Source organism: Vulpes vulpes, chromosome 12 (genome assembly GCF_048418805.1).
Source record: "Vulpes vulpes isolate BD-2025 chromosome 12, VulVul3, whole genome shotgun sequence".
NCBI classification, from domain to species: domain Eukaryota; kingdom Metazoa; phylum Chordata; class Mammalia; order Carnivora; family Canidae; genus Vulpes; species Vulpes vulpes.
In genome coordinates, this window is record NC_132791.1 from 62,152,021 (window position 1) to 62,164,773 (window position 12,753).

Below are 12,753 nucleotides of genomic sequence, written 5' to 3' on the forward strand. Positions count from 1 at the left end.
TGATTTTGAACACATCTCTTTCCATAAATAGAAATACAAAACAAAACAAATGTTATTAAATTCTAGCAGGAGATTTTTGCCTGAATCTGGGATCACTCCCTAAATGTTAAAAAAAAGTCACATCAGTAGGTTATGGCTTTGAAGTCATTTTCTCATAAGACCAACATGTTATCTTTGAGCTTAATCAGAAGCACTGAATGAGAAATGAAAAACTAAGATTATTTCACTCCAAGTCTGTTTAGCTCCTAAAACAATGGAATGTGTTTGCCTCATTTTAGAAACACACTGCTCTCACCTTAGATTTCTTTCCAGTTACTTTCCTTAACTGTTCCCAAAGGGCACTTAGTAAAATGTCCTGGACTGCCACAGTACCTCAGGTTGGGTTCCCCAGAAAACCCTCAATAAATTCTGCAGTGTAACTGATAAGAATTTATAATGTTCCATTTAAGAAGTTTAAGGGTAGGGGAGAGGTGTTCTTAAGCCTTCAAAGCCCCTTTTCTCAGGTAATCTTTTTATTTGATACCCTATCTCTGACTCTGCTTCCTGTCAGCCAAGTCACATTATCTTCAGCAACTTCTGCCTGTTTGAACCAAGTTTGTTGTCTTTACTGACAGCTGGGCTCTCAGAACTATGCTTAATGAGGTGAAACGCCATCAGTTGGTCACTGGTGTTCAAAACAAGGTCCTAAAACCAAAGAATGATGACTTCTAGAACTCCCTCGACTTCACCAATGTCTATCAAATTACATTGAATGGACTGAGGCAGGATTGGGGTCAGGACAGATTTCCAAAGGGGGGTGGCACTTACTATAAAATATTTGTGTTAACTTCTTTTGTAAATTCTAGATTAAATGAAGAAACAGAAAATTTCCATTTCTTATATCATTGTGTTCAGAATTAAAAATATGAAAAATCTGAGACCCCAAATCCATAAGAACTTTTGAGTCTTATGGGCTTGATATGCATTCTTCATTAAAACAAACCAAAAACACTGAAGTTCAAGTTTACATGCTGATTATGTGATAGCAGTATGCTGACTAGAGGAATTTAAGAATGAATTACCAATATGGATACCGTAGAAGGAGTTTATACCCAGGGCTGGCCTAATGACCACCAAGTTTCTTATGTACTGTCCTACCCTGAAGATTCTTAATCTATGAAAACAAGTACTAGGGCATATAAATGAAGAAAAAATTTCCTCATCCAACTACACAGCCACGATATACTCCATAATCTAACAGCAGTTAGGAAAGCTAATGAGAATTATATTTTATAAACACTAAAATAGCAAGACAAATGTCAACATTTATTGGCATTGTAAGAATATTTTATCACTGACCCACACCTACTGATGACCAGATCTAACCCCTATCTTCCCATAGGACTCTGATATAAGACGAGATCCTGAATTTGCCATCCTGCTCTTGAATTACTGGTAATTTACCTGCCCTACCTACTTGGCTATCAGCTCCTGAAGAAAAGGGATTATGTCTCATTCAAATGTGTATTGCCATCACCCAACACAGTTCCTGGTGGACTTGGTACACATTGTTGAACTCAACTACACGGCACTTTGACTTTGCATCTAATATCTCTTTCTTCATGATTGCTGCGGGCAGTTCAGCTCTTAATGTGCCATAGGAACAATCACTAAAGGAAAGTGATATCTACCAGGGTCATAAATTTCTTATTTTATCAAAAAAGTATTATTTTCTATACTATCTTGGAAATAATACATTATAGTTGAGTAAAATTAAATAAAACAGAAAGCAACTTTTAATACACTAAACTTTACTGAATGATGAAGCACCTTGGTGGCTCAGTGGGTTAAGCAACTGCCTTCATATCATGATCTCAGGGTCCTGAAATCAAGGCCCACATCGGGCTGTCTGCTCAGCAGGGACTCTGCTTTTCCCTCTCCCCTTGCCCTCTCCCCCTGCTTGGGTGTGTGTGCATGCTCTCTCTCTCTCAAATGAATAAATAAAATCTTTAAAAAATTCTCTGAATGGTAAATAAATTAAAGATGCAAAAATTCAGATTTGCATAAAAGATATGTTAGGGGTAGGAGAGCAATCATTTTTTCAAATGTAGCATGTTCTTCAGTGAATTCATAAGTACATTTCTTTAACTAGCAAGTTCCTCTAGTAAATTTCAAAATAATTCCATTTCTAAAAATTATGATTATTCAGCCTGTAGAAGACATAACTATTATGTAAAGCAGAGCACATATGCAGAAGCACAAGATGTATTATATTTCCCTGAACTTCTGGCTTCTTCATAAATATGACTGAATTTTACATTTATTTGCCAAAGATCTTAAAAGTAATTGTAGTTTAATAGCTAAACTTCTAGTGATGTGTTATGTTTTACAGAGGCCCTCACTGCAGTGCTATAAAAGTCCATGTTTCCCTGACTCACAGTTTCTAAGTTTTAACTCTATCCCAGTCGACATTAAGCTCAAAACTCAGCTCTGACATTCTGAACAACTCTTGGTACTGAAAGACATTTAAACTTCAGATGTGATCCATTAGAAGCCTGCTTTAGGATCTGAAATACTCCTGAGAGCTATCATTCCTTAAAATACACCTTTTCCTCATTTGTCTCTCTCATTATACTCACATTAGGAAAAAATGAAACAGCCTCAGATAAATCCAGGTGTGGTTAAAAATCTAAATTGCAGTCACTATGAATAACAAAAGTTCTGAGAACCACAATAGATCATTTTCCTTTCCCTTTATTAGCTGATTTGAAGCTTACCCTCATTGCACGATAAATTGGAATGTAGTCTCCAAAGCTCAAAGCAGTTGTAACCGAAATGATTACTCTCTTTAAATGTAGTATGCTCATTTGCCATTTGCTTGGTATATCATGCTACTCTCTCCCTATACGCATTTCTGCAACTTAGCTCACTAGGAATCTTCAAAAACAGAAATCCAACTTTTAGCTGTGGCTGGTCCCAGCCCCCAACCAATCACCTTGATGGCCAGGCCCGCTGGAGTCAGCTTCTCTGCATTTCGCTCACTGAGGCAATCTTCTCCCATCAAAGACGTGAGGTGCTGGAGACATTCTGCATGTCCCTGTGATGCGGCCACATGTAGGAGATTGTTGCCACTTTCGTCGTGAATTTTGTCTAGGTTGTCGGCAGCGAGGTGTGGCTGTACAAACAGTAAGGTTAGAACACTTAAGTCAATAATCAGAATATGCTGTGGGGGTTTTGCTGTGGGCACTGGGAGGAAGAGATGAGCTTCCAGAAGTTCTGGTGGCAATCCTGAGTGTTTAATAAGTCAGAATTCCCTACTATTAATTTTAATGACTCTCCATTACAATTTTTGCTATATTGTCCTTTAGAACATGAATTCTCAAGGGGCTTATCTTCCTGGGAGACCTGGTAAGGGCTAGGTCAGTAAGCTTGCAGAGGCTCCAAGCTGGCTTTCTAAACAACTACAATGACATTTATGGTAATTGGCAAGTTCCCTCTCTGTCTACTCCACTCGACTGCTAAGTGCTGACAGCCAGACTGTGTTTTATCCTCTGTTGTAGGTTTGTTGAATGAAGGAACTACTTCTCTCAACCATCTGGTTTGCCTTGAACAACTGAGAATTGGCTTTGATTGCAAGCTATCTGATGGTTGTCACAATCAGAGCTACCATGGGGTATTTCCAGAATACTTTCACCCCAAACAGACCCTGGGGTACCCTGAGGCCAAACCCAACCATCAGAGTTCTCACCTCTAGTGAAGCTTAGTTCCCTGCATATGACATGTGGATAGAGACTGCTGGGTGAGTTGTGAAGTGTTACCATTTGGGAAACGTGAAAACATGGGATGGACAGAAGAAAAGAATGAACCAGAGAGAGAAAAGAGAAGAAGAACTAAGAGAAATGGAAAAGCTATTTTCAGGAGAAAAAAAAATGTTTTATTACTTTTTAAAAGTAAAATTGTTTAATCTTCTCATCCTACAACAATAGTTAAGATTTGTGATAATAGACCAGGCACATTGTACTTATCTCTGCATGGCTTTACCCTAAGTGGAATCGCACTGCCAAGATGTAATGATTTTCTTGAGTGAGACCTTAATTAACATCAGTATCAGCCCAGGCTTGCTACTGTTTGATCCAAGTCTGGAAGCCAGAAAAGAACAATGCAGGCAGATGGAGTGTGATTTCAGTTGAGCTCTCTCTGAGCCTAAGCAGAACAGACTTTTCTTACATCACGTTAACTTTGTGACCAGAGTCTTTGGAAAAGCTTCTTCATGCTCCCTAGACACACAGAGCTGGAATCTAGTAAAAACTCAATGTAGGTCAGAGGGCAGCCAAGCTCTAGGGTAAGCTTCTATCTGCAAATGCTTTCAACTTCCTAGTCCAACTCTTCTGAATAATGATCGGGATAGAACAGAAGACCCTCTGTTCATGTATCTGGCAGGTCCACCATCAACAAGGAACTGACATACCCACAAGTACCTGAGTGAGCGCACTGGGAACCATTTGAATAGGGAACAGAAAGACAAGACGATTCACGTTAAAGCAAGGGCTGGGCTCAGTTTTGTTTTTGTTTTAGATTATGAGTCCTATTCCAGTCAAATTTGTGCATAGTTAAAGCAGAGTAACACTCCCTCTATAGCCATTTGTTTCCCCCTGTGTTAATCTCCTAACTTCGCATTTTTAGAATCCAAAAGACACATCATTTAGCTGAAGCTATGAGTAAAGATGAAGCAAGAATGGAAACAAAGCATCATCATTTTGTTACACATGAATGGAGCCGGTAAAACTGGAGTCTCTAGATCTGAATTAGATCGTACTTACCAGGAGAGATATCTGTCCTTCCTTAACAATGTTCAAGATGCTTTTCACTTTTTTCAGATATTCACTCCTTTCTTCCGGGCCTTGGGAGCTGGTCCAGTTCCCACCCCCAATCTGCTCTTCTAGTTTGGGTTCTGTGGCTGAGGACTGCAAATGGAAGGCCCTGAGCTGGCAGTCTGGCGTTGCCTTCTCACGTTTTCGACCATGAGGATCACTAAAGGTCTTGTTTAGGAAGTCCTTAGTCTGGTTTTCAGGCTCATATGCAGAGCCACACTTCACCAGAGGTGGTGAGCTCTCAGACTCTTCTGTGGAGAGCTTTGGCTGGTCTCTGATGACAGAGGATGCTTTTCTCAAGTGTGGGCTTTTCACAGGAGAAAGAACACAGAATGGTGTCATGTTGGATGGTGAGCTCTCAGCACTTCCAGGAGAGCAGGCTTTGCCAGAAAGGCCATTGATGGTTGTGCACAAACCCAAAATTCTCTTATCTGAAGTCACCTTGGTGAAAGAGGCAAGCTGTTGACTGGATTTAATGTAAGGCACATCCAGAATCTCATCCATGTCAAGGTCATAATGCTCCAGTTCCCCCAGCAAGGTGCTGGGCTCGCTGCTCTTACTCTGGGGACCATTTTCTCCATCTCCAGGGCTGAGGTCCTCAGGTTGGGGGCCTGGGTCGGGATCACCCCCTTTCTGGTACTCCACCTTCTGGTTCTTCTGGTCATCACTTTCATTGTTCTCCAGAGTCTCTGGTTGATGTTTCAGTGGGGAAACTCGCTTCACAGGACGGAACTTACTGTACACATCCGCGATTCCTGTGGGCTTTTGTGTGTTTGTAATCAGTGCTGACACGTTGCAATTCCAGCTCGAGCTAGAAACTGTTTAGAAATAAATAAGAGAATATTAAATGGAAACACTGAAGATATCTTGGTCATGCAGGCAGGTGTAATCCACTCACATTATGTTCATAGAAAGCCACTAAGGGTACGACTTAAGAGGAAACGCATACATAAACCAGTTTATCCTTACCACTGGAAAATAGTGAGTGATAAAAATTATGGCCTAATGGCTGAAAATTTATTAAAGGAGTAATCATGGAAAAAAGCAAAAAAACAGATTTTTAGGTTCATTCTCTGGATAACTATTCTTCTTTGGAAGGATTATGATACTTGTCACCACCCTGAAAAACAGAAATGGGAGGTTGGATTCTCTGTGTTAAATGAACTTCCAAACTAGTTTGGGGAGGGGAGGGATGTACGCACACACGAGCACATGCATACATATGTATCTGTGTACCCCTAAAGATTAAGAAGTCCCACATAAAGATGGGGTAAATTATTTAATACTAGGCAAACTGAAATTGTGACCCATTGAGTGATTGTCTACCACAGATGTGTCTCCCACTGAACCATCGCTCAGGGGCATTTCCCAGTGCTCTCTGGCATGTGACAGAGTGACACAATGTATTAACACTTCACAAAGGAACCCTGCTGTAAGATTCCAGGCTGCCCTTCCAGTGTTGGCAATGCTGGGAACCACCAGGAGGGGAAGGTTGCAAAAGGAGAGTGAGATGCGTAGGTTAGGCTTGCTTCTTTTCTTTTCCTTTCCTTTCTTTTTTCTTTTCTTTTCTTCTTTTCTTTTCTTTCTTTTTTCTTTTTCTTTTCTTTCTTTCTTTCTTTCTTTCTTTCTTTCTTTCTTTCTTTCTTTCTTTTTCTTTCTCTCTTTCTCTTCTAATTTTTCTGCAAAGCTTTAAGATTGGTTTGCATTTGAGTAAGTGTCTGGTAGAGACGGAGGATGGTACTGTGAAACAACAATGCATCTGGAGGTTACAGATAAGACCACCATATCTCTCGATTAGCCTCATGGAAGGCTACCGTGTGCCTTCTCCTGGAGCAGGATGACAGAACATGGGTCTCCTCCTCCATCATGATGATCATGCTTCCTCTCTGGGACACTCTCCTGACTAGACAGATGCCCAGCACCCTTGGAAACTTGTAGGCACTGATTTATAGACTCTTCCCCTTTCACTTACATTCACACCATCTCCCTTCAAAACGAAGAGGTTTCAGGATATGCCCTCCAACTAGGGGCTTCCCATCTCTCTCTCTTCTGGAACAACATTAGGTAGGAAGTATTTAATCCAAAAGCATATGTTTGTGTGCATACTTGGCTATTAGGACACAAGCAAAAAATACAAGAGATGGGGTGTATTCAGGTCTGTAACTTCTAGGACAGTCCCTACCACTACTTCTGGGGGTGAAAAGAGTGTACAAGTTATTAAAGATACCTCAAATTTAGATCACTGGTCATTACTGTTCCTACTGCGATGTGTTCTAAAAGGAAGCAAGCTAAGGAGGTGAGAGTAACTGTTCTGAGCCTGAATGCTCTGTAACTGTTGATGGGTGGGGTCTTTCCCCCCAAACAGACCCCAATTTGGCACAGGGTTTCAGAAAATCTGCACTAATTGGTCTAGTTCCGAGACTTTTAAAATCTACAAAGAAAATATTATGAGCTGTGGAGGGAGACCTGGATTCTGTCCAGTAGGGAACAGGTATTCAGAAGGAATGTTCCAGAAGGGAAGGAAGGTATCTAGATACTGTTAAGCTGCTGCTTCTCTTCCCTTTCACTGGCTCTGGCTCTAAGTTGTACACAGTACTTGGCACAGAGCAGACAATTAACAAATGCTAGTATTTGAATTTGAATCTCACTTTGCACAACGCATTAAATCTCCTTGTAAATGCCCAAAGCGCATCCTTCTCAGGGATTTACGGCTTCATATCACAGGGGACAAAAGTCCTGTTAATAAACTCAGAGGAGTGATAATCACCAATAAGAGCTGGATTTTCTAAAGTTATTTATGAAACGTAAATATGCAAAGGCAAAGACTAATTCCAGTTGGTCCATTATAAATTTAAAAGGTTTCTTATCCTTTATAGATCCATTTTCCCCTAAAAATGTGAAGCTATGAAAAATTGTCTGCCAGAAATTTCTGCCAAGCTTTTCTCTCTTCCTTGCAAGAACACATGGTTACTTATTTAAAACAGCAGAGAGATAGCAGACATAAAGTTTATAATGTGTAAATATGCCTTTAATTTTATCCATCAACTTTTCTGAAAAGCTTAAAATACAGTGGCCAACGTGTGTGTGTGTGTGTGTGTGTGTGTGTGTGTGTATGTGTGTATGTATATATTCCTTGGCATTTCAGAGATACTCATTATTAAGTATCGTGTTTGCTAATATTTTGCCAATTACCTTGATTCCTTTGGAACTTCTTGAAAATGTGTATCTCAGGTTGTAAAAAAAAAATTTAAAGTCACATAACTTAGTAGACCAATACAACGAGTGCATTGTACCAATATATTTAGGTATTGGATAAGGTCGTGAGTTCAAAGGGCTTCTCTTTTATGTTGGCTTTATTTACATGTGAAATTTTTTCCAAGTGATACAGGGAATGGATACCATATGTTTCCCAGCTGTTTTGTACTGACAGGAGCCATTAAGAACGCTCTATGGAAATGAATTCTGTCTGAGTCTTGTGAAAACACTTCTTTCCACAGAAGGGCCTAGAAACTGAGGAAGGGGCATCAACATTAGGCTTGTTGTCCTTCCTCTTTTTCAAACCTCGGACACTTTTTTTAGGCTCTGAGTGAAGTCTATGCTTTCTAGTCTGTGTCTTCTTGACCGGAAAAAAAAGTACCAGTTTTGTGAAATTGATTATTCTAGAGAGTCTCATGAGAATGCTCCAATTTATTACTACATAGTACTCATCTGAGAAGGAAGGGCAATTTTTATAAGACATATGACAAAACTTTAGATTATTTCTAAGTTGGAAAAATTAGCATTTTAAGCAGAACGTTAGAAAAGGGGCTACTAGTGATTGACAAGATTATAACTTTCAAATCTGTAAGTCTACCCAAATTTCATTTATACTGTTGTTCCACCCCAACACTGTCATCAATTTCTTTTAACACATGGAAACAAGGCTCATACTATGCTATAGTTACTAGAGAGATTTTGGGGCTAAACTTCTTTTCTGGAAGTCACGAATAAAGGCCTCATAGGTTAAGTTTTAAATCCCTGAAAATTTTATCTATTATCTTATTAGATCTTTACAAGCTCTATGAGAACAGGGTCTGTGTCCAATTTATCTATCACTCAAAACACTCAGATTACTTTACATAAATAGGGTCTTTTCAAAGTTCTTTAATGACTTTTTGGTTGAATGGATTCATTTTAACATCTTACGCAAGTAAACACGTCTAGTATACCTTAAACCTGTCTACCTGATTATGTCACAAATTTTCTGAAATGGTCGGTAGGTAAATGCAAATGTTTCTCAGGCTGATTTATAGGCCATGGGGATCTCTTCCAATCTAACTGGCATTGAGAATGTCTCTGAGCTCCAACAAGCTGGTTTCCAATTGCCTGCTGACCATCCACATTTTCCCTGTATCTTCAACAAGCATTTAATGTGAGCCTAGGATGGGTGTGCTCTATTTGTCACAGGCAGCATGTTCCAAAGCAGAGGTCTTTGGAGCATGTAATGGAGGCATACCTCCTTCCTTATTGCTCCCTCCCTTTCTCCTACTCATCCAGCACACACACTCTACTATGTCTTCTTTGTGAACTTGGCCTGGGTCACATGACCACTCACGCATTCTGCCAAGCAATCCCTCTGTGGAGCATCGCTGGCTCTTCTCTTTCCTTTACTTGCATCTCTCATCCCTCCAGGCACCAACTCCTGCTGTGGCCTGATCAGAGAATCACAGATTTTTCTCAAATCTGGTTCCTCTTTTCCATCCTGTTATACTGACTGGACCACTTCGGAAACTTTGCATGTCCTTTACAAAGTTCTAGCTACTTCTCTGGTCTCCTTTTATAGTCAAGTTATCCCTCTTTATATAGGTTGGATTTTGTCACTTAGCTCAAAATCCTCAGGTGGCCCTGTATGTCTATGAGATTTACCCCTACATAGCATGCATATCTCTGCAGTATCTAAAATGGCCATGCTGAATACTTCTGACTTACAGAGTAAGGAAGCTATATGCCATTCTACTCTCTTTCTTCCACTAACTAACTCAAGGAGTCTCAAGTTAGTGCTACAGTGAATTTAACTCCTTTCCAAAACTTACCATCTCCCTTTAAGATAATGAGACTGCAGACCCCAGGCTAGGAGACCTTCAGAAAAAAAGAGTTAACAGGAATGTTTTATTTTCATCACATTCATTTTAATAATGACCTTGAATTAACTGCAAGTGACACTGGTTTTCTACTTACAATACCGATGTGCAATTTCTTTTGAAAACAGGTATGATTTAAATAAGACATTTGAGGAAAATGTTAAACAAATAATAGTACAAGTAGTTTACAGGAAGAGCAAAAATAACATAAGGCGGCTTTGGACATAACATATTGTGGAAACAGTACTTGAATTACTAAGTTTTGGGAAACTGGCTTTCAGAATAGTAACTAAATTCCTTAGCATAGGATGTAGCAGGGTATTTTTGTTGTTTTGTTTTGTTTTGTTTTGTTTTGTTTTGTTTTATTGGTGTACCTCAGAGATATTGTGGGTTCCATTCCAGACCACTATGATAAAGGGAATATTGCAATAAAGCAAGTCAAATGCATCTTCTGGCTCCTCAGTGTGTATAAAAGTCATAGCCATGCTATTAGGTGTGTAACATGATTAGGTCCAAAAAACAATGTACATACCTTAACTAAAAATACATCATTGCTGAAAAATGCTAACCATCTAACCATCAGCAAGTCATTATCTTTTTGCTGATGGAGGGTCTTGCCTTTATGTAGATGGCTGCTGACCCATCATGGTAATGGGTGCTGGGTAGGCTGTGGCAATTTCTTAAAGTAAAACAACAATGATGTTTATCACATTGATAGACTCACTAATGATTTCTCTGTAGCATATGATGTTGTTTGATAGGATTTACCCAACAGTCGGATTTCTTTCAAAATTGCACACAATCCTCCCAAACCTTGCCACTGCTTGATTAAGTGAATGTCATATTCTAAATCCTTTGTTGTCATTTCAACATTCTTCATGGCATCTTCCCCAAGAGTAGATTCCACCTCAAGAAACGGATTTCTTTGCTCATCCGTAACAAGCAACTTATCATCCACTCAAGTTTTATCATGAGATGGCAGCAATTAAATCACATCTTCAGGTTCTACTTCCAATTCTAGTTCTCTTGCTGTTTCCACATCTGCAGTGACTTCCTCTGCTGAAATCTTGAACCCCTCAAAGTCATGAGAGGCAGGATCAACTTCTTTCAAATTCCTGTGAATGATGGTATTATGACCTTTTTTCATGGATCACAGGTGTGCTTCAAGTTATCTAGAATGGTGAATCCTTTTCAGAAGGTTTTCAATTTACTTTGCCCAGAGCCATCAGAGCAATCAAAATTTATGGCAGCTTTAGCCTTACAAAAATATATTTCTCCAACGACAAGACTTGAGAGTCAAAATGACTCCCTGATTCATGCGCTGCAGAATGAATGTTCTATTAGCCAGCACAAAAACAACATTCATTTGATTGCACATCTCCATCAGAGCTCTTGGGTGACCAAGTGCATTATCAACGAGCAGTCACATTTTGAACGGAATCTTTTTTTTTTTTTTTTCTGAGTGATAGGTCTCAACAATAGGCTTAAAATATTCAGCAAACCATGTTGTAAACAGATGTGCCATCATCCAGGTTTTGTTCCATTTGCAGAGCATCAGCAGAGTAAATCTAGCATAATTCTTAAGGGACCCAGGATCTTCAGACTGGCAAATAAGCACTGGCTTCAACTTCATGTTTCCAGCTACAGTGCCCCTAACGAGAGTCATGTGTCCCTTGAACCCAGGACCTGCCTTCTCCTCTCTTGCTATAAAAGTCCTAGATGGCATCTTCTTCCAACAAGAGGTCTGTTCCTTTGACATTGAAAATATGCTGTTCAGCGTAGCCATCTTCATGAATGATCTTAGCTGGATCTTCTAGGTAACTTGCCACAGCTTCTACAGCAGTATGAGCTGCTTCCCCTTGCACTTTGCTGTTACAGAAACACCTTCTTTTCCTAAACTTCATGAACCAACCTCTGCTAGTTTCAAACTTTTCTTCTGCAACATCCTCACCTCTTGGCCTTCATTCAATTGAAGAGAGTTAGAGCTTGCTCTAGATGAAGCTTTGGCTTAAGGAAATTTTGTGGCTGGTTTAATGGGACTACTAAAACTCTCTGTGTATCAGCAATAAGGCTGTTTTGTGCTCTGATCATTCGTGTGCTCACTGGAGCAGCACTTTTCATTTCCTTAAAGAATTTTTCCTTTGCCTTCACAACCAGACTGGTGCAAGAGGCCTAGCTTTCAGCCTGTCCTGGCTCTTGATCATGCCTTTCTCACTAAGCTTAATCACTTGTAGCTTTTGGTTTGAAGTAGAGGCATGCAACTCTTCTCTTCATTGGAATCTTAGAGGCCCTTGGAGGATTATTAACTGGCCTAATTTCTTTTTTCTTTTTAAATATTTTTAAAGATTTTATTTATTCATGAGAGACACACAGAGGCAGAGACAGAGGCAGAGGGTGAGGCAGGCCCCCTGTGGGGAACCCAGTGTGGGACTCCATCCCAGGACCCTGGGATCACACCCTGAGCCAAAGACAGACGCTCAATTACTGAGCCACCCAATCAATTAGACTCCTTAACTGGCCTAATTTCAACATTGGTATGTCTCATGGAACAGAGAGGCCCAAGGAGAGAGATGGGAAATGGCCACTTGGTGAGGCAGTCAGAACACACACAACCTTTGTTAATGAGGTTTGCCATCTGCTAGGGTGTGGCTCCTAGGGCTTCAAGAAACAATCGTCAGAGTGACAGCAAAGACCACTGATTATAGATCAACCTAACAAATGCAGTAAGAATGAAAGAAGTTGAAAAACTGTGAGAATGACTAAAACGTGACACAGACACGAAG

General features: G+C 39.9%; 1 protein-coding gene across 23 annotated transcripts in view; it reads right to left on the reverse strand.

The window, feature by feature from the left end:
* Positions 1-12,753, reverse strand: part of SNCAIP (synuclein alpha interacting protein) — a 149,016-nt gene that overhangs the window by 33,807 nt on the left and 102,456 nt on the right. For 14 of the 23 annotated variants that reach the window (XM_025986439.2, XM_025986436.2, XM_072728725.1 and 11 more), the window contains 2 exons: positions 4,800-5,668; positions 2,975-3,154 (listed from right to left, as the gene is read on the reverse strand). In XM_025986439.2, coding sequence (XP_025842224.1) covers positions 2,975-3,154; positions 4,800-5,668 — 1,049 coding nt within the window. The remainder of the gene's footprint in view (positions 1-2,974; positions 3,155-4,799; positions 5,669-12,753) is intronic. The other 9 variants (XM_072728743.1, XM_072728741.1, XM_072728744.1 and 6 more) reach the window with 1 other exon arrangement.